This window comes from Delphinus delphis, chromosome 7 (genome assembly GCF_949987515.2).
Source record: "Delphinus delphis chromosome 7, mDelDel1.2, whole genome shotgun sequence".
Lineage (NCBI taxonomy): Eukaryota > Metazoa > Chordata > Mammalia > Artiodactyla > Delphinidae > Delphinus > Delphinus delphis.
The window spans coordinates 36045097-36070868 of NC_082689.1; the positions used below are offsets into that span (position 1 = coordinate 36045097).

Consider the following 25772-nt stretch of genomic DNA (forward strand, 5'->3'; position numbering starts at 1 on the left):
GAGAAGGGTGGTGTGCACACCCTGGAGGATGCAGACAAAATAGAATCTATTGCAGTAAGATGGTGAGGGAGGTAGAGCTTTGGCTCTGGTGGCAGGAATGAGAAAGAGAGAAGTGACCAATGCAATATGTGTGTGGGAAGAGAAAGGGAAATCAAAGTAGAGTCCAAGGTTTTGAGCTTAAGTGACTCTTGATGGTTTTGACAGAAATGGGATGATATAAACTGCGAGGAGGTTGCTGATGCTTCAGTGAGAGTTGGTGAACTAGGTAGAAATATCCCCTGGGCTGTTCAAGGTGTGGAGCCACCTGACCAAAAGACAGGCCTAGAGAATAGATTCTGGAGCTAATTTTTTAGATGTAATAGTTAAAATGATACCAAAAGAGGATTCTCTGAAGGGGAGAGTGAGGACAGGAGGGGTTGGAAGCTTTGAGAGGTAAAAGGGCCATGGGTTAAGAAGACATGATTAGGAAGAAAGTGAGACTTCATGGAAGCCAAGGGAAGATGGGTTACCAGTGGAGAAATGTTATCAAGGGTGACAGGAGGAGGAGAAGGAGAAGAGGTGATTGGAGGCTCTTAACTTTGGCAAAAAAGGGGCCATAATGACATTGAAGGGAGCTATTTCCCTGTCGTGTGAGAACAAAGAGAAACTATATGCATCTGAGATGGAAGGTGGCAAGGAAATGAGGATAGCAGATACTGCGTGAATGAGGAAAGGATATAAGAGCAGCTAACTGCAGCATTAGGGTTAAGTGTACCCATACTTCCACCCCACCCCAATACTCAGGAGAAAGACGATGGAGCCACAGGAGGCCAAGGGCTCTGAAGGGGAAGAGGGGTGGTAAGCAACAGTTCACAAACTAGGAAGGGATGGGGCACAGAGGATGCTTTGCCTTTGAAAGAAAGAGAAATAGCTTTGCTTCAGAACCTGGAGGAAAGGAAGGAAGATGGATAAGGAGACAAGTTTTTGGAGATGGAGTGAGTGGTAGAGAATGAGGCAGCTCATGCCATGTGGTAGGGGTGGGGGTGGGCTGTTATGATTATCTAGCAGTGAAGGAGAGAATGGTTGGTATGGGGGCTTGGTGGCGAGCCCTGAAACAGGTTCTGGACCAACTATGTTTGGGAAACAATGAGAGAGAAGCAGGGAGTTGAACTGAGATGACCTAGTTAAGGGTTGTGGTCCAGGGCTCTTTAGTTCTTAGCATTTTCTTATAGTGAGCTTTAGATTTCTCATAGTTTCAGATTTCCTTTTGTCTCGCTGAGAAACAAAATTAAAAACTCAAAAACAAAGATCTGGTGGTGCTTGATGAAGAATCTACAGAGTTGTGAAATGAGAGCTTTTGTGTGTAGACCAGGAAATATCCAGCTTATTTAAAATCTGGTATGATTGTGGTGACATCCTCTTATTTTGAGGATTTTGAGACCAATTCTCTTGGTCTCTTGATCGACTAAATAAAAATTATTACTTGTGTTTCCTCAGATGATTTACAGAGTTAAAAGCTGAAAAGCACTTATGTTTGCAAGGTGCTTGAAGCTCTTAAATATAAGTGCTATGTAAGATGCTAGGACTACCATGACAATTGTCTACGGTAGATAGTTGTTTAATGTGCTCTTTGTCTGACTGGTGATACGATTCTTACCCTATGTAAGAATTTGAGATTATCTGACCTTGGACTTCTGAACTCTCAAGGGGATGGACATAAATCTAGAATCATCTGGGGTACAAGCCAGGCTATGAGTTCTAACATTTGACCTTTCAAGCTGTCACCTTCCAAGTTCCATGTTCTGTAGTAATTTTGATTCTTGAATAATCTCCCTGCTAGACCAAAAATCCCTTGAAAGAACATCTGGGGGACTCATCCATTTTGTGCCATCCTCCAAGCCCTGTGAACATAGGACTTTGTATATTGTAGATGCTTAGTAAATATTAATAGAATTGAATTTAATATAGATGAATTTATTTGAACATATGCACTAGAACAGTTTTATTTTTGGACATATTATATTGTTACTAAATCTTATTTGCTATCGGACGTCTCAATTGAGAGAAGAAAGAAAACCTTTGTCTTATTCCTGATCTTAGTGGAAATGCTTTCAGTTTTTCACCATTGAGAACGATGTTGGCTGTGGGTTTGTCATATATGGCCTTTATTATGTTGAGGTAAGTTCCCTCTATGCCTACTTTCTGGTGGAGCCCTCATCTCCCAAAGGTTAGAAGAGACTTATGTTAGGAGTGATAAGGACTTGCAGTAGGAAGTCAGTGGGTAAAAAGGAATATTCTGTGGGGACTTGTGTCAGGTTTGGAGGTTGGGGCAGAAGTGAAAGATGTCATAAATACATCAAGTCTGATGAAAGTTGTAACATGTTATAATCACATATACATGTTCATAATAAACTCAGAAGGTCTGGAAAAAATATATATTAAAAAAAGAGAAAACCTTTGCTTGTTTAATTCATATTACAAATGTCCTTAGCAAATTAGTTATCGGTTAAAATCATTTTTTTTTCTGTTAATTAGTTATTGAGCTAAAGATTTAGCAATTGTTAATCAATTCCACTGAAAGAGACAGTAACACCTTTGTTAAGTAAAAATTCGGGACCATTTATGTAGCCTAAGAAAAACATCCCTTTGAGGTGTTTCCAGCTAGTTTATTGAGTATTTTACTTAAAATAATGGCCCCAAACATTTAAGTCCTGTGAAATCAGAGAGAATGGCCAATGGAAAATAATGAATTATGGGTTGATTATTTCTTTGATTCACTTTTCCTTATTAGGTTGAATTAAAGAATTAATCCACATAGAATGCTCCTGAATGATAATGTTAAGTTTCTGAAATGTCATTTTTTTCCTGTCATGTGTGAATTCACCTCTGAAATTATAGTTTTAAATTAAAGCAAAGAGTAAAAATCAAGATATTATTAGATAAGTAGCTTTAACCTGTACAGAAAGCTGTAGGAATATTTGAAATGATCAGTGTTATCAAAGTATTATGAAGCATTGTTTTTTGTGGGGTTTTTTTTGCGGTACGCGGGACTCTCACTGCTGTGGCCTTTTCCGTTGCGGAGCACAGGCTCCGGACGCGCAGGCTCGGCGGCCATGGCTCACGGGGCCCAGCTGCTCCACGGCACGTGGGATCTTCCCGGACCGGGGCACAAACCCGTGTCCCCTGCATCGGCAGGCGGACTCTCAACCACTGCGCCACCAGGGAAGCCCATGAAGCATTGTTTGAAACCAAAAGGGACGATAGCATTCAGACACAGTAAAGGTGGACAATGCTTACTTTTTCCATGGAACATAATCGGTCCTATGAACTTTTATTGTCAAAAAACAAAGGTGTTCAGCTACAAGTTGCTCTATGGTAGATAATATATGTTTTTGTGGATCTTAATATGATGGGAAAAGGAAGTTGATAATAAGGGGAAAATATACCTAAGAAAACCAGTCATATGGTATTATCACAATGCCGGCTGGTACACTTCGCTTTTGGGGCTGGAAGCATTTTCCTTCCAAGTCTTGTTTTATTAGGAGTTAAAAAGTTGGCTCTGAATATCTTGCTCTAGGCAGAGACTTTGCAAGCAAGTTCTCAACCCGGAGACAGATTCTCTTTAACAAATTTAGAGGAAAAAAAAACCTTTCGGTTTCATAGTCCTAAAAGACTTATTTTTTTTCTTTGCCCTTCAGCCCTTTCAGACTCCTAATATTTTCTTTAATTATATATAGTGAACTCTTCTGGTTATAGTTTTGTTTTTAATTTCCAATAGCGTGGGATTTGTATCTGGTATATATGGAATATTGGCTTTAGCTCTTGAGATCATGTCTGTCTATGTTTGTGTTAACAGAAAAGCAGTTTTTATATAACAAATTGACTTTGTACCTACAGTTATTGACTAGGAGAGAATAAGTCAGGAGTATTTTCAGTGATTGGGCATGTTCAGTGTTGGCAGACAGGATGCTGTTCTGGTTTGTCAGGAAAATTAGTGTTATGTTTACATTCTAAAAAGAGTTTTAACTCAGTGAAAGACTTTGGGTGGACAGTAGGGCTTTTTAACGTTAATGTGTAGCCTAGTTCGGAGAGAGGAGTCTAAATAAATATCAGGTTGAATCATATGTAAATGCCATTTTCGTAGGTCAAAATTATATGTCACCAAGTTCATATAGTAGTTCAATCATATATGAATTTATTGTGATTGCCTGAGATTCTCAGGTTATTACCATGTTACATGAGTGTGCCTACCCCATTTTATTTTTTGTTGGTTACTTGTTTCAAACAAACACTTCATATTTACAGAGTTTATAAAGAGTACTTGCAAAAGCTCTCAGTTGTGTGATTCATGTCTTTCATCAGTCAGGTGGGACTCCGTGCTGATGACACTCATTTGGGGACAAAGCCTTTTGGCTGCAAGAAAAATAAAAGAATGGAAGGATTCATGAAAATAAACATAGTGAGTGTGAAATTGTATTACAGATGACTAGCATGAGCTGCTAAATAAACAACAAAATAGGGATTAAAAGGAGCTATGTTTTATCATCAAATAGAAATGCATTTTATATCATAGGCAGTTGTTACAGGCCCATCTATACTCAGTTAAATTGTCTGAAGCAAATCTATAGATGGAGTTCTTTCATGCTAGTATTATTCAGTACTGTATCTGTAGGGGCTGTCATCATTCTGGTACATAGTAGTTGATTAATAAATGTCTATCATATGAATTAAAACAATAAACAAGCAAACGCGAATAATCCTATTTTAGTGATTAGCTCATTCAGTTGGGAACAATCCGTAATTTCCTCACTGTTTAGAACTGACTGGTTTCTGCAGTCTGTCACATCAGGAAGGTTTACAGGGCATAGAGTGGAGGCTTCAGGATGAGCCCTCACCATTCAGATAACTCACCCACTCATCATGTCACCTATGCATTTTCATGCCGCATGTGCACATGCACACACACATACAAACAGAAAGCAGGGCTTGTCTGTCGGAAAGTTGATGAGTCCTGACTTGAACCCTAAAATTAATAACAACCACATGTTCCAAGTTGGGCAGGTTAGCGTAAGCAAAGACTTTAAAGGTCCTAAAGACATTGGTTTGATTTCTGCTACTTGCTTTAATAGGTTAGTGACATTGTTTTTTCCTGAGCTTCAACCTCTTCTTCAATAATGTGGGCATAATAATATCTATGTCATACAATTGTTATGTGAGAATTAAATGACAGTGATGTGTAAAGGGTTTAGCTCAGTGCCTTAGCTACTATGTAAGTGGTAGAAGGCTAGATGTTACCTGCAGTCACTTATAATAAAAACATTTTTCTCTAAAGGGAATACAACAAAAGTACTTGTGAAACATTTAGGCCCCGAGAACTTCACTTTGAGTTATGCAGAAAAAGAGAAAAAAAACCCACTAGTTTTCACTGGTCTTGTGATTTATTATGCTTATGAGGCTAGAGCCAGTAGTCCTAATCATTTTAATTTTTCCTAACTATTTGTCTACATTTGGACTGCTATTTGTCCCTGAACAAGTTACCTGACTTCTCTGGTATTAGACAGGATCATTATCCTTAAAATTGGGGCCCAATGTTGGGGTGTAGTGTCACGGGAGCAGGGAACTTGGGGTGGAGGTTTGGAAGTCCAAGGCAATGATATGCTCAAGAATATCTTTTCCCTGTGCTCAAGGTTTGGGTGCCCATTCAGAATTGTCGATTTGATTGGCAGCTTCCCCACCAAGAGTGCCAAATGGCCAGCCTGTGTCTTACCTTGTAGAATCACTTCCAGAGTACTTTTTGAGGCTGAAGGAGTCACAGAGAAATGCACTATCCTTTTTTATTTGGCTTATATTCTTCTATCCAGGGTTTCCAGGATTTGTTCTGGGGAATACTGCAGTGTTAGCTTATTAAGGAATCCATTAGCACTCATTCTTGCTAATCTGTTTACATTTGTATAAGCATCTTAATGGTTTAAGGAAAAATCCATAGGCCAGAAATTCCAGAAATTTCTCAGTGCAAAGCCTTTTACCCAATTCATTTCTTTCCACTCATTCTAACTATGGACAAAACCCCAGGGCTTATTTCTCAAAGGCAATTGTGTTAAGGTTTGCATTGAAGCACTAGGTTCATAGTTCTGGAAAAAATTATCAGTCTTTTAAGCAGTATTGATAGATAACCTTGCAAGAGCAGTACTACAACTGCTGCTATTGCCACTGTAATCCACTATTATTCCTGTTGCATTGGGGAGTTTCACAAAGAGAGATATCTTGGGAAAGTCTTGAATTTTTGCCGAAAAGTCAAAAAACAGAAGCAATTATTCTGAGAAAGGGAATTGTTTTGAAAATCCTAGCAGCAGTACTCGTTAAGATGCTATCAAGATGCTGGAAGGTTGCTTTAAAACCAGTTTACAGGTAATCTTTCTCATTTTACAGGTAATCCCAAGACCACCCAGCTAGTTAGAACTCAGGTTTAAAAATCCCAGTTTGCTCTTCTTTCCACCTATCCTATGCTGTCTTGCTTTGATTGACAGACATCTCTACATATCAGATGCTTTACCTTTTGCTCATAAATCCTCTTCAGAAAGTATACTTCGGGGCATAAAGTCATTGGAGTATATTTGGAGTATTGAAATTTTACTGGGTTTACTTTATATAGCATGTATAGCAAATATAGATGTAATAAAAATAATGAAATCTAACAGAGAAACACTAAACTGAAGAAGAAAAACTAGTGTGTGTGTGTGTGTGTGTGTGTGTGTGTGTGTGTGTGTGTGTATTTCTTTTAGTTAGGACCTTTTTGATACCTACTCATTACCTGGAAAATAAAAGCAATCCATTAAACATTTGCTTTTTTAAAATACTGTTGTAATAAACTATAATGGAAAAGAGTCCAAAAAAATATAGATATATACATATATATGTATAACTGAATCACTTTGCTATACACATGAAACCGACACAATATTGTAAATCAACTATGCTTCAATTAAAAAAACTGTAGGACACTCTCCTTCTTTCTTTTGGTTAATGTAAATGTAACACGTATACATTTGAAGCATGTTTTATTCCTTAAGTTTTCTTTCCATTTTTTATTTATAATAAATTTTGAAACTTAAAGCCATATTTATGTAGCATTCCTGTAAATTTAATTTCAAGAGTTGTGAGATTGTCATTTTATTTCCCATCTATTCTGCTGTCTCCTAATTTGAAGGTCAGGATGTGAACTATTAAGCCTCATTTGGAGAAGCTGAATCCAACATATTCCTGCATATGCCATGAAGCATGTGATTCTAAATTGACAACGAATTCTTCTAAACTGTAGGGATTTGTTTTAAAAAGTAACATGATGTAACATGGCATAGTTACTTAAACCAAAGGAAAGGTTGCAATTCTTTAGATGACCTTTGGGAAACAGCAGACATTGGTCAGAATGTCCTAATCAGGAAATTTTGAAATGTCAAGCCTAATCTGTTAATCATAATTATATAGATATTTTGTGAAATTTACAGTAGCCCTTTAATAAAGATCTTTCACATAGACACTGATCATCTAAAATTTACTCTTACAATTCTAAGATAATAATATTTTCCCTATGGCAAAACTGAGATCCAGAGAATCTCCAATTTGCTCAAAGAGACCCCACAGCTAGTAAGAGTTAGAATGTAGATTTGAATGCAGTTTTCTAGTATCAGGTCCAGTCAATGCTTCTTCAGTATAACAAAAACTAAACTAATCATCAACGAAAACTAAAAATACATCATAGAGAAGAAAATTTAAAATGTTTAGATACATTTATAGGATAGTGAACGTTCAGTCAGATTGAATCCTTAATGTCATTAGGTTTTAGAGAAAAAAATGGAATATGACAGTTATAAATGTCTGGTATAATCTCAAAAGACAACAACAACATAAAAGCAAAGACAGTATAGAACAGCGATTCTCAAACTTTAGCATACATAAAAATCGCCTGGCAGCTGTATTTTATATAATCTCAAAAGACAATAAGTAAAAGCAAAAATGATATAGACATTGATTCTCAAACTTTAATGTACATAAGAATCATTGGAAATTTGGTATACATAAGAACTCTAAGAGATCCTGAATTTGTATTTCTAAGAGTCTTCCAGGTAATATGGATGTTGATGGTTCAAGGGACTATATTTTGAATATCTCTGACCTAGCGCAAAACTGAAATGTACAATTTATGTCCATCCGTCTATGCCAGTACACACACAGACACAGACACAGACACACACAGGCAAGGTGAATGTAATAGTAATGGTAAACTGCATAGTGCCAGATACTGTTCTAAGTGTTGATATATATTCTCATTTAATCACACAGTAATCCTTCATGGTAGGCATAAGTTTTAACCCACATTAAATATACAAGGAAACTAAGGCACAGGGAAGTTAAGTAACCTACCTGAGGTCACACATCTACCAAATGGTAGAGCTGAGATTTAAACCCTGGCAGTCTGGCTTAGAAATCTCTGCTTTTAACTATTATAACATACATCTTTCCCAACAGCTGAAAACATATTTACCCAAAATTGCCATAAAGAAATTATAATAAAAAATTAAGAGCCAGAGAGGAATATAAGACAAGATTTATATATAGACATATATTTTCTTGAGTATTTAGAATGTTCTTGCAACCACCTAAGATACATATGTATATATCAGGGATTTGTGATTATTAAAATAAGTACTTGACTTCAAAATGTACTTAAAATTGCATGAAATAAAATGAGATTTTTAAACCAAATATCTTTTCCTTGTAATGTGGATAAATCCCTGGGGAGGAGTGTTACTTTCTTGTCTATGAGCAACCTGCCATAGCCAGCGGTCTTGGACATTGAATAGCTAATGTTCATAGGGTGCTCTTGGTTAGAACATCAACTCTCTGAGCTTGGGAAGGCTTCAGGAGCCCATGGGATTCTGATACAGGGCTACAAAGGCCTCTCCTACTTTGGAGTTATATAGAACTCCAGAAGCTCAGAGGGTGGTTACATAATTGTTTCCTAGTCTGTGCAATTTTCACTCAATCCCAGAAAGCTCAAAGGAATTGGCAAGGTCCTACTGGAACTGTGAGTTTCTCAGAAACCTGAGCAGACTCCAGATCCTAGTTATGCACCGGCAAGGCCCCGGGACTGGGACCCTCCTCCAGAGGTTAAAATAGCTGCAGAGAGCTGCTCAGCTACCCAGTGTAGAAATATTTCAGCCCCACTTGCCTCAACAGCCTCAAGCCACACTCTGTTTGGGGACTTGTACTTGAAGCTGGGGTAATCATTCCTTCCCAGGCACTTCCCACCTCACAGATTGCCCTTTAGGACTTTGCCAACCGTAGAATCAAATTCACTGTGAATTAAATTGCAGCTCTGATGTAAAGTCCTGGAAGCAGTTGTGTTTTTAATGTCTCTTTAATAAGTAAGCATTTTGGCTTTATTGAGAATATTTTCTGTTGTGAATGTGAACATTGTGCTCGTCATGAGAGGCAGTGCTGCCTTTTATCCTTCAGGTTTTTAAGGATTTCTGATCCATGGCTGAGTATTGCAGAGATAAGATGGGCCCGCAGAGCCAGGGAGTTACCTTTGGTCTTGGTTTAGTTTAAAGTAGACTTAACATGATGTTTTCTATCAGAATGAAAAAGCAAAACACAAAATCAGGCACTGCTGTTAGGTCTACATTTTAGTCATTGTGGTTACTTTCAACAAATTTAACAAGAAAGAAAGAAAAAGGGAGGAAGAGAGGGAAGGAGGGAGGGAGGGAAGGAAGGAAGGAAGGAAGGAAGGGAGGAAGGAAGGCCAGAAAGAAAAGGGAAAAGAAATACTGAAGGCCCAGGCTCAGCTTTCAGACTGAGTCTGGTGCATTGTTGATGCTCCTCTGACTTTTTTGTAAGCATTTGTATTTCATCTGCTGTGACATAAGAGGTTAAAATATTATTCTGATATTATCTGTATAAGAGTGGCAGCAGAAAAAAAAGAAAAAAGTTTTTCAGATTTGGCAAAATCTGTGCAAACTGTTCCTGAAACCATGAACCTTGGTCAGAAGAGATGCAGCCTGTTGGTGACCATTTGATGTTTAGGCATTCTTAAAGTTGGGATGATTGGTTTGTTTGTTTGTTTTTTCTTTATTCTTGGAAGTAAAGAACTTGACTTTTATTGATAGAGCTGTCAGGGACTGGAGAACATTGACAAAGATTCTTTGCTTGACCAAACTTTAGACAGGCTCCTGAACCTTCTCCTAGGCCCATCTGTGCACTTCCTTGTAAAATCCAGTTTTACAAGAACCCTGCTAAGTCAGTTTAACCAGAAACCCCCAGCCTTGTATCTGATCACCCTGGATATCTCATTCTCATCAGGTTCCTCATCCTCCACCATCCCCCAGGTGATGTCTGATCACCCTAGCCTGTCTTTCGCAAAGAATCCTGTTAGGTTGGTTTAGCCAGAATCCCACTTACTCCTGATGTTTCCTTTTAGTAATTTTCCATCCCCTGACCTCCACCCTGCTCCTTGGCTATAAATTCCCACTTGCCCATACTGTATTTGGAGTTGCGCCCAATCTCTCTCCCCACTGTAAAATCCCATTGCTGTGGTCCCTGTACCTATTGCGATGGTCCTGGATAAGGTCTGCCTTAACATCTTTAACAAGTGTTGTTGAATATTTTTTTCTTTAACAACATAGCGGGTGTCTTTAGTCTCGTAGACAAAATTTTGACACTGGTAGCCCATGGATGGGCAGGATCTAGTTTTCAGAAATGTTTTGTTTGGCTTTTATTGTGTTTTGAAAATAGAATTATTTGCCAATACCTAAATTTAGGAGCTATCATGTAAAAATCCAGATTTTTCATTTTTTTGAAAAAAAACCTGAAGAAGATGTGGTACATATATGCAATGGAATATTACTCAGCCATAAAAAGAAAGGAAATTGAGCTATTTGTAATGAGGTGGATAGACCTAGAGTCTGTCATACAGAGTGAAGTAAGTCAGAAAGAGAAAGACAAATACCGTATGCTAACACATATATACAGAATTTAAGAAAAAAAAATGTCATGAAGAGCCAAGGGGTAAGACAGGAATAAAAACACAGACCTACTAGAGAATGGACTTGAGGATATGGGGAGCGGGAAGGGTAAGCTGTGACAAAGTGAGAGCGTGGCATGGACATATATACACTACCAAACGTAAGGTAGATAGCTAGTGGGAAGCAGCCGCATAGCACAGGAATATCACCTCAGTGCTTTGTGACAGCCTGGAGGGGTGGGATAGGGAGGGTGGGAGGGAGGGAGACGCAAGAGGGAAGAGATATGGGAACATATGTATATGTATAGCTGATTCACTTTGTTATAAAGCAGAAACTAACACACCATGGTAAAGCAATTATACTCCAATAAAGATGTAAAAAAAAAAAAAGAAATGACAATATGAGAAAGACAACTGGCTGAATCAAGTTAGTGACTGCTTTGTTTGGAGTGGGCAGGGTTTCTCTCTCTCCTCCTAGCATCTCTGCTGCCGGCTTCTCTGGCTGTTGTGCTCTACCTGCATGTGTAGACATTTGCATTTGCAATGCCTTCATTATGGCTTACTAATCAGTTAATACTTCATGGTGTTACCACATGTCTCTAAGGATGCTTCCATAGTTACTGTTCTTAACTATATGAGACTCTAATGCTCTGGGAACTCATAAGGAAAAGGAGAATTATTATGTATAATCTTAAAGGACTGTGGACTGACGTTATTCTGATTCTTACGGCACCAATTTCATAGAGGTTTCATGGAGCTCTGACATTTGTTTTTTTATTAATGATGGGATTTAGATGTATCTTAAGAAAGTAACTCAAATGTAATTAAGTCATTGAAAGATGAAAATACTGACATTTTGGAAAATTGGCTTTTGATCAAAGAATGTATGCATTAAGAGGGTGTTTCTATGCTTTTTAAGTAGAAAAAGAAATGGATAAACCGTCTGCTTCTTAAGTACCCGAAAACATAATTTTTGCTACTTGAATTTGCCTTTATTTTGGCTGAATTAAAAAGCAAACAAACAAACAAAAGCAAATCAAATGTCTACCTGAGGGCAAATATTTCTGCCTATAAAGTATGACTTTACTCTGGAAGCAGTCCGTGGTCTCTTTACTTCTTTCAATAAGGAACTTACAATAGTAACTTCTGTTCTATGAAAACTGTGTTCGATTACCTTGTTTGAAGGCTCTTAACCATTTGCTTGGTTTGGTTTTCCAGATTGTATACCTTAAGGTTTAATTAATACAATGAATGAAAAACGTTTGCCTTTAGAGAATAAGATTAAAATAATTTGTTCACCTTAAACCTTATGAAGGAAAGTTGAATACAAACTATATGAATTACATTGAAAGGATTAGGTTGGAAATTGAACTCCTAAAGAAGTTTGAGGTAAACTTTTGACTTATTTAGGGGTTCATAGGAAAGTTAAGCAATCACTCAGTTTTTTTAAAAAGCAGGAAGAAATACTGTATATGTCTGAATATAAGGTGCTCCCAAGATGTGGATGTTTATCTATATTACCAATGAGAAGTTTTAAATATATAAAACCTTTAGAAATATAGATAAAATGATCAGATATCTATTTACATATGGTTAATGTATTAATTTACTTCCACATATGTACTTGAAAATCACATATTACATAAAATATTAATTTAGAAATATCACTTTCCTTGGCTTTATAGTTCATTGGTTGATTTTATTCAAATTTTTTGCATGTGGTTTGGTTCTAGTGACTTTGTCATCACTTTGAGTCATCTCAACTAGTTTTCCAGCACACATAATTTCCTAAATTTTTTGAGACTCAGCACTTTTTTGATCAAATATGATTCTGTCGCTGTAAACCATATACCAATTTACAAGCGCTATTTGCATATAAGGGGGGCAGTTATTTTAAAAATGTGTCTTATAGGTGAATACTTTTCTGCTCTCCAGCATGTAACCACTCCAAGTAGTGTTCTTTAACATTATATTAATACGCTTTTGCATTATCATATCAAACACTTTCAGCTGTAGGAAAAAATTACTAAATCTATGAGGAATTTTTACTTTAAAACACAGATTTTGTTAGATTACATCCATAAGCATTTAAAGCTAGTAAGGATAGAGGTTGTTTCAGCCTAATGTGTTTTCCCCAAACAAACCTTTGCTTTACATAATAATGTAATACAAAGTTTTAGGTAAGGATTTGACTCTGATGTGACTCTTTCCTGAGGCATATTCTTGAGGGAAGAAAAGAATCTGCCTCATGTATGAACATATATGATACTTTCTTTTTTTCTCCCTTTCAAGGTTATTCCTTAAATCTTTACTAAAGTTCAACAAAACATAAAAGATAGATAACCTGGAGAAAGGGAGAATTTTATTTAATGGCAAATCAAGGCGATGTTATTAATTTTGTGAGACTTTTTTCTTATCCTAGTGCAGATCACAGTCATTAAAATATCCATTTCTTAAAGAAATATTCCTATAAAAAAGATAGCAGGTGAGGAGATGAAAGGATATACTATGTGACAGACATTTTGTATAAATATTTCCATAGCTGTAAAATAGTATTTATGTGAGATTTTTATTGGGAGGTAGCAGTTACTTTGACAGGAGACGTTGTCCTTGTCATTTCCTGATAACCATGAACTACACCATTAACCACAAACTACAGAAGATGAAAACAGCTGGTGCTTTTGTCACAGAGGGAGATGATACAACTTGGGAATATGAGAGGATTTAGAATTTGTAATGGTTAGTGGTTTCTGTCTTGGCTATTTAATAAAATGCCTAGTTTTAGGAATTAAAGAAAATTGAAGTGGCAAATATTTTTACTTTCATACCATAACCTATGGAAAAATCTATTATTGTAACATTTTCCAGGAAAGGATAACTCACTTTTACTCTGGGGCTTCCAGCTTTGTATGAAAAACGTCTACGTCATTAATATACCAGAAATATAATTTAATACTACGTGTATCAGAAACAAATTATGCCAATGTCGATAATGATGAATTATCATTTTTATCTTTTAACAGTGGAAAGAGTGGAACGAGAAAACCTTTCAGACTATTGTGTTCTGGGCCAGCGTCCAATGCATTTACCAAATATGAACCAGCTGGCATCCCTGGGGAAAACCAGCGAACAGTCTCCACATAGCCAAATCCACCACAGTACTCCAATCCGAAACCAAGTGCCCGCGTTACAGCCCATCATGAGCCCTGGTCTTCTTTCTCCCCAGCTCAGTCCACAACTTGTCAGGCAACAAATCGCCATGGCCCATCTGATAAACCAACAGATTGCCGTTAGCCGGCTCCTGGCTCACCAGCATCCTCAAGCCATCAACCAGCAGTTTCTGAACCATCCACCCATTCCCAGAGCAGTTAAGCCGGAGCCAACCAACTCTTCTGTGGAAGTATCTCCAGATATCTACCAGCAAGTCAGAGATGAGCTGAAGAGGGCCAGTGTGTCCCAAGCTGTCTTTGCAAGAGTGGCATTCAATCGCACACAGGTACCGTTAGCAATGAACGTCATAATTGGTGATTCAGAATAATACTAAGGACAGATTGTGGCAAGTATTAGTTCTTTCTTATCTCTTTAAAATTTTTTTTATGGATCTCAGAGCATGTAGAATTAGATTAATTAATAATCCTTAGTTCATGAAATACTATCACCATTGATCCATACTTGGCCATATTAATTAATCAATTTCAGTAATGTAACGAATGTCTGTGAACCCACCACCCAACTCAGGACCTGAAATGTTACCAATGACCTGGGTCTCTTTGTGTGTTCCTCCTCTCCTCCCTTTTTTTCATTTGCTTTTCCCCAGACGTAACCCGATCTTGAATTTTGTGCTTATCATTCCTTGTTTTTTAAAAAAACTAGTTCTAGAACTGTTCATGCCCAAACAATCTATTATTTACCTTGTCTTTGAACTTTATAGAAAGAATATCACTATATGTCATCATTTCTATAATTTTTTAATAAACCCTTCAAAATGTACAAGTTAGATTTAAGATATTGATGAAGTAAAAATGGATAGATTACTCATATTTTTAATGTTTTGAGGGAATTATATGCCAAAATAATATTAAATGATAAGACAGTAAACAGTTTATTTATTTATATCTTATTTTATAGAGGGCTGCTTATAATTAAGTTCGTTCCCACCAGTGCTAAACGTGAGTGTGCATCAGAATCACACTGTTTTAAGGCAGTTAAAACACAGATTGCTGGGCCTCTTCCCAGAGTTTCTGATTCACCAGGTCTAGGGTGGGACCCAGAAGTTTGCATGTCTAACAAGGTCCCAGGTGATGCTGATACTGCTGGTCTGGGTCCCACTTTGAGAACTAGTAATCTAGCTCTTATACTGTTGTCCCTCTGGTATCTGCACGGGATTGGTTCCAGGAACCCCCCACGAATACCAAACTCCACAGGTGCTCAAGTCCCTTATATAAAATGGTGCAGTACAGCTGGTCCTTCGTATCTGTGGGTTTCACATCCGCAGATACAGAGGACCAACTGTATGAGTAACAGAAAAGGAAAAGTGCCTAATCTTAAGGAGCTAACCAACCTGGTAGTGAAAAAAAAAAAATGTACCCAGATAATTCGAGTAATATGTGAAGTGAGGTGAATAATGCAGGATAATGTGCGCAGCGATTACAGGGGCTGTTCATGAGGAGTCATTAACTGTCAGTAGAGCGAGTGTGGTAAGTCTTCAGGAGGATGGTCGGTTTAAGTTAGCCACCCTACTAAATGCAAGGCAGGAAGCCAGGCTCTGTGCAGACGCAAAGGTGAAAAAGACCACGGGTGAGCACACATGTGAACAACTGATTTGAGTATGAGGTTGCTGGGCAGTTAGACCTTGAAGGGTAAATAAAATTTAACAGGAAAACACGGAGAAGAAGGGTATTTTAGGCTAAAAAAAAAAATGCACAAGAAAAGTGTTGATTCAGCAAAAGGCGGGATTAGTTGGTAGTTGATAGCAAAGCTAGATAATAAAACTAAAGGTGGAGGGAACAGATCTGAAAAGGTCTTGGGGCCATGCTAAGAACTTTGAACTCTATTTAATAAGCACTGGAAACACTGAAGGTTTTATGTAGGAATATGCTATAATCCAGTGATCAGAATTGGATCTTAGGAAGACTTTCTTCCCCTTAGTGATCGCAAGAGGGTTAGGAATATCATTTAGGAAGCCGCCTTAAGCGTCCAGCTGAAATGTGTAGAAGTTTTGAACAAGACTGACGGCGATGGAGTAGACGGTACAGTCAAAAAGCATTGTGAGAGTAAAGTTGACAGTGCAACTGCCTGGAGTGAAGGTAACACCAAGGTTTGAGCCTGGTGACTAAGAATATAGTGAAATTATGTAGAGAATCAAGGAGGGCATTGAAAGAGATGGTTGGAGTAAGGTTAAAGTGATTATTTTGGATTGGGCTATTTTGACTTTGAAGTGCTAGCAGACTTCTTAAGTGAAGATGTGCAGCAGTCATTGAAAATAACAGTTTAGTGCTAAGAAGAGTTGTCAGGGTTAGAGAAAGTTTATTCACAGAAGTTTATTCACAGAGCCTGGGATTTAAAGAGACAGGGGAAGGAGGGGAGAGGCCACCGGCACTACTAACACTAGAAAAAGAGACAGAGAAATGCCCAGAGAGGTGGGGGCAGGTGGAGGTGGAAGAAAAGGGAGATGCTGATAAAAGTATAGAGGACCTGGGTAAAGAGTTTCCAGAAGGAGACTTGTCTGTGTCTGGAAAACTAAGTCTGGGAAGGGGAAGCTTGAAACGGTGCCATGAGATTTGGCGATTGGTTGGGAGAGATCTTTGGCAAACTTTAGAATATAATTTCATTTGAGTGGTGAAGGCAGGAGAGAGAATTTAGGAGTTCAGGATGGATTAACTCTTGAGGATACAGAAGCAGTGGCTGCAAATTACTCTTTCCAAAATTTGGTGTTGAAAGGGAGACCAGAAATGGGTTGACAGTTTGGATGTGAGAGGGAGTCAATTTGAGATAGAAGAATTTGTGAGGTAGTTTGGGGCCTCAGCTGAAGTCAAACAGCATGAACTAGTGATGGAACCAACCACTGTGGTTTGGTAACAGTCTTCAGCCATGCTGGAACTGCAGGAGTCGGAGCAGGGGAGAAACGCAGTGGGATTGTTTGAGGTTTGGTGCTGACAGCTTAGGTATGGCAGGAGACCAAGAGGGGTGAAATCTCTAGCTCCCTTGACTCCTAGCTAACTTATACATTCTGTTATTCACAGAGTCAATACATCATTTGAAAATGAGTTCGGAGGTTCACAGAGGGCTGCACATGTTCCAAACATCACTCTACCACTATTCTCTTGTGACTCAAAGTACTAGGGCTGCATTTGTGTGTCCACAGTTATCTGAACTGGGGTTATGAAGAACTCTGATCCTTTGGGGCAAGTCTGTTGCATACTATTATAAAACACAAAGTAGAAGGATGCGTCTTTTAGTCTGTATCTTGCAGTTCTGTGAGTGTGTGTGTATGTGTGTGTTCTTTCATCTATCATTCATGTGCATAAATAGGCATTTCAAGGCTAGCCAACATTTTATTGCTGGTTATTTATACCGCTCCTTTGGATAAGGATAAAATTGAGAGCATGGTCGTATTGCTTTGGATTTTAGAATCAAATACAGTATACATTTCATCCAAATAGCATGAAGCATGAGAGAAGAAGGCTCACGATGAGGCTAGACAAAAGGCGGGCTGTGTTGGTGTGAGGAAATGCTGTGCCAAGGCCCTAGACTCCTGGAGCTCTGTCTTCTCCTGCCCAACTCTTCTTGCCTATTTTTGGGGATTAATGATTTTTCTTCGGCATTGCCATCTTTCAAGTGCCAAGTTATAAAAGGTCTAATTGAAGCATGGAACGCATTTTATTATTTTCCTCCTGCCATTAAATTTGTAAGATGGCTACACCCAGAAAGAAACATTCACATTCAATCAACGTGAGCTTGAGTTCATGGGCAAGTCTTGAGGATATCAAATGGAAACTGCATAGGAATGTATGAGTGTTTCCTTTTAAATTTCTGCTTTTAATTTGGGAAAGCTTTTCATCCCTCTGGGATCATAACCTGTTGTGTATAAAGCCCAACCTAATCAAGGTAGATGGTATTGACAGAATGACATAGTTTGAACTTAAGCTGGAGGTCAACAGACAGATTGTTTCTGCTGTATATACTGTAGTCACTAACAGCAAGGTTGGACAGCTGGGTTTCACCAGCAGCATTGTTAAATGGAAAATGTGGTGTACGATGCCCCATGAAACCAACTGTGGATTTTCCAAATGGTAGGCTTTTTTTTTTTATCACATGAGTGGTAAAATGATTTGTCAGCTGTAATAAACAAATAAGAATTAACTTTATAGATAATAACATAACTTGTTAATCTTTGGATAGAAAAGAATCTCAACATTTTTTTCTTAAAGCAAACAAAATCAGATTTTAGATGGACACCTAAGGCCAATATTAGTCTTGTACTCAGTTGTTTTACTGATATGTAGCATATCCTCAGTTTACTGAATATTTTTCAGAAATAGTTCGTGATAACTATTATTCATTTATTATCAAATTCAATAAAAAGCAATTTGATTTGTCACCCTATAGTTTGTGCTCCTGGATTTGTTTTTGATGATTAGACCAAGAACAAATCTAGCAATTAGTTCCTCTGTGTGTGTGTGTGTGTGTGTGTGTGTGTGTGCGCGCGCGTGTGTGTAGAACAAAAATCACATGCACGATATTCATAAATGAATCTAGAATTGTAAAAAAAAATAGTCTAGTTTTTCATGTTTAAGACTTCCAGATGAAAAGCTCAAATTCATAATAAATAGCATTTGAGAATAACAGTTCTTCAAAGAAAAACTATTAATTACTTTGTGTGTCTGATCTATTGCCACTATATCATTTGGTGTTGTAAAGTAACATAATTAAGGGAATGGAGCTATATTTCCAAGAACTTGCTTTTTAATACATTTTAATCTTAATCCGTGTGTCTTTTAAAAACATAAAATATATTTGTTTGATTAAATGATCCCCTACCCATACTTCATGGCAAGGTCATGACTTCTGCCAGAGTCAGAGATAGACAACCTTTTGCCAATCTGATTTTATTATTTATTATTATTTTTTACATTTCTATATTGGTTTCTTAATACTGTCGAAACTAAGAACGTAAATTAAGTCACATGTTCTAGGCAAGGGAAACAGCACGTTTGAGATCATGTAATGCCAAGATGTTGATTCTTCAGCTTGGGCATGAGACTAATGTAATTCTAGATGCAGGGAGTAGCAGAGCATCACATCCTATCTGAGCCATCAGCATGGTAGAAGCCTATTTTTTCCTTTTGACCTTATATAAAATATACTCGGAGCACCATCGCTTACTTCTTTGCTAGACTTTTGAAAGAAAATGTTAGCCCTACTTTTCATGGCTCTAAAGACTTTTATGACAAATGGGACCCTATGAGAAGAGTAAGATAAACGTGATGTTTTCTGACCTGATCATTAATATTCAGGCAATCCTATGACACATTTCTAAGCATTTCTGTTACCTGTGGTCACAAAGTAATGTGATACACCAGAGGAGGCTGAGGCAGATAACAAGCCAGCCCTTTTTTCCATGCTTCACGCCTCCCCCAGCACCCCCCCACTGTCCCACCCCATGATTTACTTCTTTTTTACAAATTTAATTTAATTTAATTTTTTATACAGCAGGTTCTTATTAGTTATCTATTTTATACATATTAGTGTATACATGTCAATCCCAATCTCCCAATTCAACCCCCCCCACCGAACTGCTTTCCCCCCTCGGTGTCCATACGTTTGTTCTCTACATCTGCGTCTCTATTTCTGCCTTGCAAACCAGATCATTTGTACCATTTTTCTAGATACCACATATATACGTTAATATACGATACTTGTTTTTCTCTTTCTACTTCACTCTGTATGACAGTCTCTAGGTCCATCCTAGAGACTCTACAAATGACCCCATTTTGTTCCTTTTTATGGCTGAGTAATATTCCATTGTATATATGTGCCACATCTTCTTTATCCATTCATCTGTTGATGGACACTTAGGTTGCTTCCATGTCCTGGCTATTGTAAATAGAGCTGCAATGAACATTTTGGTACATGACTCTTTGAATTATGGTTTTCTCAGGGTATATGCCCAGTAGTGGGATTGCTGGGTCGTATGGTAGTTCTATTTGTAGTTTTTTAAGGAACCTCCATAATGGCTGTATCAATTTACATTCCCACCAACATTGCAAGAGGGTCCCCTTTTCTCCACATCCTCTCCAGCATTTATTGTTTGTAGATTTTTTGATGATGGCCATTCTGACCGATGTGAGATGATATCTCATTGTAGTTTTGATTTGCATTTCTCTAATGATTAATGATGTTGAGCATTCTTTCATGTGTTTGTTGGCAATCTGCATATCTTCTTTGGAGGAATGTCTATTTAGGTCTTCTGCCCATTTATGGATTGGGTTGTTTGTTTTTCTGATACTGAGCTGCATGAGTTGCTTGTATGTTTTGGAGATTAATCCTTTGTCAGTTGCTTCATTTGCAAATATTTTCTCCCATTCTGAGGGTTGTCTTTTCGTCTTGTTTATGGTTTCCTTTGCTGTGCAAAAGCTTTGAAGTTTCATTAGGTCCCATTTGTTTATTTTTGTTTTTATTTCCATTTCTCTAGGAGGTGGGTCAAAAAGGATCTTGCTGTGATTTACATCATAGAGTGTTCTGCCTATGTTTTCCTCTAAGAGTTTGATGATGTCTGGCCTTACGTTTAGATCTTTAATCCACTGTGAGTTTCTTTTTGTGTATGGTGTTAGGGAGTGTTCTAATTTCATTCTTTTACACGTAGCTGTCCAGTTTTCCCAGCACCACTTATTGAAGAGGGTGTCTTTTCTCCATTGTATATTCTTGCCTCCTTTATCAAAGATAAGGTGACCATATGTGTGTGGGTTTATCTCTGGGCTTTCTATCCTGTTCTATTGATCTATATTTCTGTTTTTGTGCCAGTACCATACTGTCTTGATTACTTTAGCTTTGTAGTATAGTCTGAAGTGAGGGAGCCTGATTCCTCCAGCTCCGTTTTTCTTTCTCAAGATTGCTTTGGTTATTCGGAGTCTTCTGTGTTTCCATACAAATTGTGAATTTTTTTGTTCTAGTTCTGTGAAAAATTCCAGTGGTAGTTTGATAGGGATTGCATTGAATCTGTAGATTGCTTTGTGTAGTAGAGTTATTTTCACAATGTTGATTCGTCCAATCCAAGGACATGGTGTGTCTCTCCATCTATTTGTATCATCTTTAATTCTTTTCATCAGTGTCTTATAATTTTCTGCATACAGGTCTTTTGTATCCTTAGGTAGGTTTATTCCTAGAGATTTTATTCTTTTTGTTGCAATGGTAAATGGGAGTGTTTTCTTAATTTCACTTTCAGATTTTTCATCATTAGTGTATAGGAATGCAAGAGATTTCTGTGCATTAATTTTGTATCCTGCTACTTTACGAAATTCATTGATTAGCTCTAGTAGTTTTCTGGTAGCATCTTTTGGATTCTCTATGTATAGTATCATGTCATCTGCAAACAGTGACAGCTTTACTTCTTCGTTTCCGATTTGGATTCCTTTTATTTCTTTTTCTTCTCTGATTGCTGTACCACATCTTCTTTATCCATTTGTCTGTCCATGGGCATTTAGGTTGCTTCCATGACCTGGCTATTGTAAATAGTGCTGCAATGAACATTGGGGTGCATTTGTCTTTTTTTTTTTTCAGAATAAACTGGATTTAATCAATTTTATCAGGTTCTTTCATGAATCTCAGATATTCTTGTATCCTGTATTATTATTTTTTTTTCAATTTCCATATATATATATATATTTAATATCTTTATTAGAGTATGGTTTCTTTACAATGGTGTGTTAGTTTCAGCAGTATAACAGAGTGAATCAGCTATACATATACATATGTTGCCATATCTCCTCCCTCTTGCGTCTCCCTCCCACCCTCCCTCTCCCACCCCTCTAGGTGGTCGCAGAGCACCGAGCTGATCTCCCTGTGCTATGCGGCTGCTTCCCACTAGCTATCTAGTTTACATTTGGTAGTATATATAAGTCCATGCCACTCTCTCACTTCGTCCCAGCTTACCCTTCCCCCTTCCCGTGTCCTCAAGACCATTCTCTACGTCTGTGTCTTTATTCCTGTCCTGCCCCCTAGGTTCTTCAGAGAGCTGGAAATGCTTAACCAATGTCTGATAGGTGCAGGAGGGTGAAAACCCAGCTCCTTGCCTCCATCGTAGGGACAGCACTGAAGTGTGACTTCCCCTCCAGAGCTCTCTGCAGGATCAGGCTGAGGCTGGGACTTTGTTTGGATCTCCTCCCTTCTCTGACCTGTTTCTCCCACTCCTTCACCAGTTTCCCTCAGAAGCACTTCCTGAATAAATCACTTGCACAGAAATCTTTATCTTAGGATGTGCTTTTTATCCCAGATTATAGATCAGGGTCATTGCTAGTCTAATTGGCCTTTGGATATGCCATGGGATAGTAGTTTGAATAAAAGTTATCTTCAATTTTATACCTACTACCTTCACAAATCTAAGGCAAGATGATGTTATGGGAATAGTATAGAGGTTTTTATTGTACTACTTTGTTTTGAAAATATTATCAGTATTCATAAGTCATGAGCAAGATGTTAAGAAAATAATATAGAATTGTATAGAATTTTTTACTGTACTACTTTCTCTTGAAAATATTATCACTATTGTTATTTTAAACTGAGTCCCCTGAATTCAGTGGGATGATATTGATATTAGCCAGATTTACTTGTGGATATTGAATGTGGGGGGGGTTTGGTTAGAAGAATGGGGGAGAGAGAGAGAAGGAATAAGACAGAAACAGACATTGGCTATGAGGCCCTATGAGATCTTTCAAACTTGACTTAAAGCCATCCTTACTGAGTCTCAAAGATGAATTATGTGATTTATGTGAGTTTCAGAGTAGCTTTGCTTCTCAGCCCTGCCGAATCGCCAGTGCTCTGTCACTGATGCAAATGGGTCTGTTAGGCTGATAATTTCAAGAAGTAATAGGACCAGTGCTCTGTCAGGTTTTATTTTTTTGCACATTCATTTTTCCTTGCTTCTATCCCAGATTTATTTTAGTGTTGGCACACTTTCACTTATCAGTCCTATGGACATGAAATAAGTTGCTTGGCTATTTACTGTGTTTACATCTTGGCATTTTGACAGTTTAATTATGAATCCTAACCTAAAGCATTCTTTTGCCCCTGTCACTTTATGGACTTAAAAAAAAATCAATCAGAGGCTTATGACTATATGAAAAGGTTTGTGACTATTTTACAAGGCTTAATATTGCCCAGGAATGGTTAGGGGATGTCCACTGACCTATAATAAGAATGGTTTCATGAAATATGTACAATAAATCTTCCTTAATAGATAAACTATTCTCTAATTTATTTAAAAATCCAATGACCTACATATTCATATGTTCAGAAATCCCCCATTTACTAACATTATTTCTCCTTTGAGACCTTCCATCTGAGCAAATCTGTTAAATGAAGTAGAGGAAGCTTTGATCGAAACTAGGCTAAATCCATCGGAACGAATGCCCTGCCACGTGTGAATGGGAGCATTAGAGTGCCAGCAAAGGGAAATGAGGTGTGATTCTCTGCCCCTGTCTGCACCACTAGCCCCTTGCCTTGAAGGTGGGAGTCAGGAAATATCCATACACAAAGAATTGGCATTAAGAGGTTTGTATTGTTTGAAAACGAGACTTGTCACATTCGTTATTTACACAGTGTAGTTATTTTTCTTTTTCCTCTAGCAGATTATGCCATAACTCAGAAAGTTCGGGTTCATTCTGTGTCTCAGGTAGCTCTCCTGAGCCAATTCTTAGAAACATGTTTTCAGTAGAAGCCCCTGTGTGTTTTGCAAAATGTGTTATTCTTCTGCAACAGAAAGGCCTCTAATTTGGTGTCTTGCTCCTTCTTTAGTTTGATGAAAAAGTCACAAAGTTACACAGTTTACAACCTTTTGTCAAAGGCCTTTTTTGAGAAAGCTGTTCATCTTGGTTTTATCTGATAGAGAAGAGGATTTTTTAAATCCTTTGGGAACTCATTTGGTTGACCTGTCCTTATTTGCCTACTTTTTATTTTTTATGAGACTTTGCAAAGAATCTGCTGTTTACATATCAAAGCCACATCATTTGAAAAAACTTAAGGCCAGGGTCATAAATACAGCTCATGAAGTCACTCAGCAACCAGAGAATGTTTTCAACAGATTGGAAAATTAAATTGAATTATGTATCAGAAAAATTGGCAGTAAGGTCAACAGCTAGAAATGTAAAATGTCTTTGTGTGAAGTGACATGGACTTTGCTTTTATGCTTTATTGGCACTGTTTTTATAGTATTTGCCCACCCGTATCATTAAGGTTAAAAATGTCTAAGGGCTTACTAAACATATTTCGAAGTGGCACAGTTAGGAAGAGATGTGTAGCAACAAAATGAAAATTTTAGCAACCAAAATATTTGGAAGTCTGAGCTTTTAGTGTGTCACCAGTTAGTTTTTTCGGGGTTGGGGGGATCTTCTCTTTTAACTTTGTGTTTGATTTATACATTGTTAGCCAAAGGTAGGCATGATTTAATTACATGTACAGTTTATATTTGTAGAAAACTTGACCTCCAGGATATTTAGAATTCTTTCTCAGCTGACCTCTGGTCTCAAGTCATTACTTCTCAATATCCAGTAGAGATATAGGCACTCAGCAAGTCATACAGGAATAGAATACAATGTAAATCCAGGGGTCTTGACTCCATGGTCCAGTAAGCTGGTTATAAAATGACAAGGAAACCTGTGAGAAAAAGGAAGTCCTCCAACTGAAAGATGAGCTGTAAATATGAAATGCTGCAGATCAGGCATGAACATGTTATTGGGTTTTGAAGCAAATAACATACTCTCTTTTGATTTCAGCGTTAAATTAATAAAGTAGGAAAAGATGGCCCTGCAAGCTTCATAAAATAGGTACTCCTTCATTTCAGAATCACTGGCTTGAATTCATAGATTTAAAGATTGTAGTAATATTAATATCTCCTAGGATAGCAGTGTCTCAAAGTTATTCAGTGACTTAAGGATGGCCCTCTAGATAGTGGTCTCAATTTAGTCCTCCTTACATATAAAGACTATCATTAATTAGCACTTTTTAGGCAATTTCAGCCCAAAAGCGTGGGGGAGATGCTGTCTCTGTTTGTGCTCTGGGTAAAGAGAATGTTGATTCAGTAGCTGTCAAACGTATACCACCCCTATTCCCATTCCTAAATCTAATTGAAATAGAGCATTTTATGTAAAAGAAAATATGAAGACTCCTTTTTCCCCGTCCTTCACAAAACTTGTACCAAAGAATCAGAGGAAAGAAATATGACAGCACTCTCTTCTACCTATTCCTTTCATCCCTGATCAGTGTGCAAAGTCCTTAAAAATTAGTTGCTGCTGGGCTTCCCTGGTGGTGCAGTGGTTGAGAGTCCGCCTGCCGATGCAGGGGACATGGGTTCGTGCCCCGAACCGGGAAGATCCCACATGCCGCGGAGCGGCTGGGCCCGTGAGCCACGGCCGCTGAGCCTGTGCGTCTGGAGCCTGTGCTCCGCAACGGCAGAGGCCACAACAGCGAGAGGCCCGCATACCAGCCAAAAAAAAAAAAAAAAAATTAGTTGCTGAACTATTATAGAAAATTCAGGTTTTTCTACTTTACTCAAAAAGAC

At 37.8% G+C, this 25772-nt stretch overlaps 1 protein-coding gene across 1 annotated transcript in view; it reads left to right on the forward strand.

Annotated features, from left to right (window-relative positions):
* Positions 1-25772, forward strand: part of SATB2 (SATB homeobox 2) — a 193134-nt gene that overhangs the window by 97835 nt on the left and 69527 nt on the right. The window contains exon 7 of the mRNA XM_060016358.1: positions 14023-14495. Within this exon, the coding sequence (XP_059872341.1) occupies positions 14023-14495 (473 nt within the window). The remainder of the gene's footprint in view (positions 1-14022; positions 14496-25772) is intronic.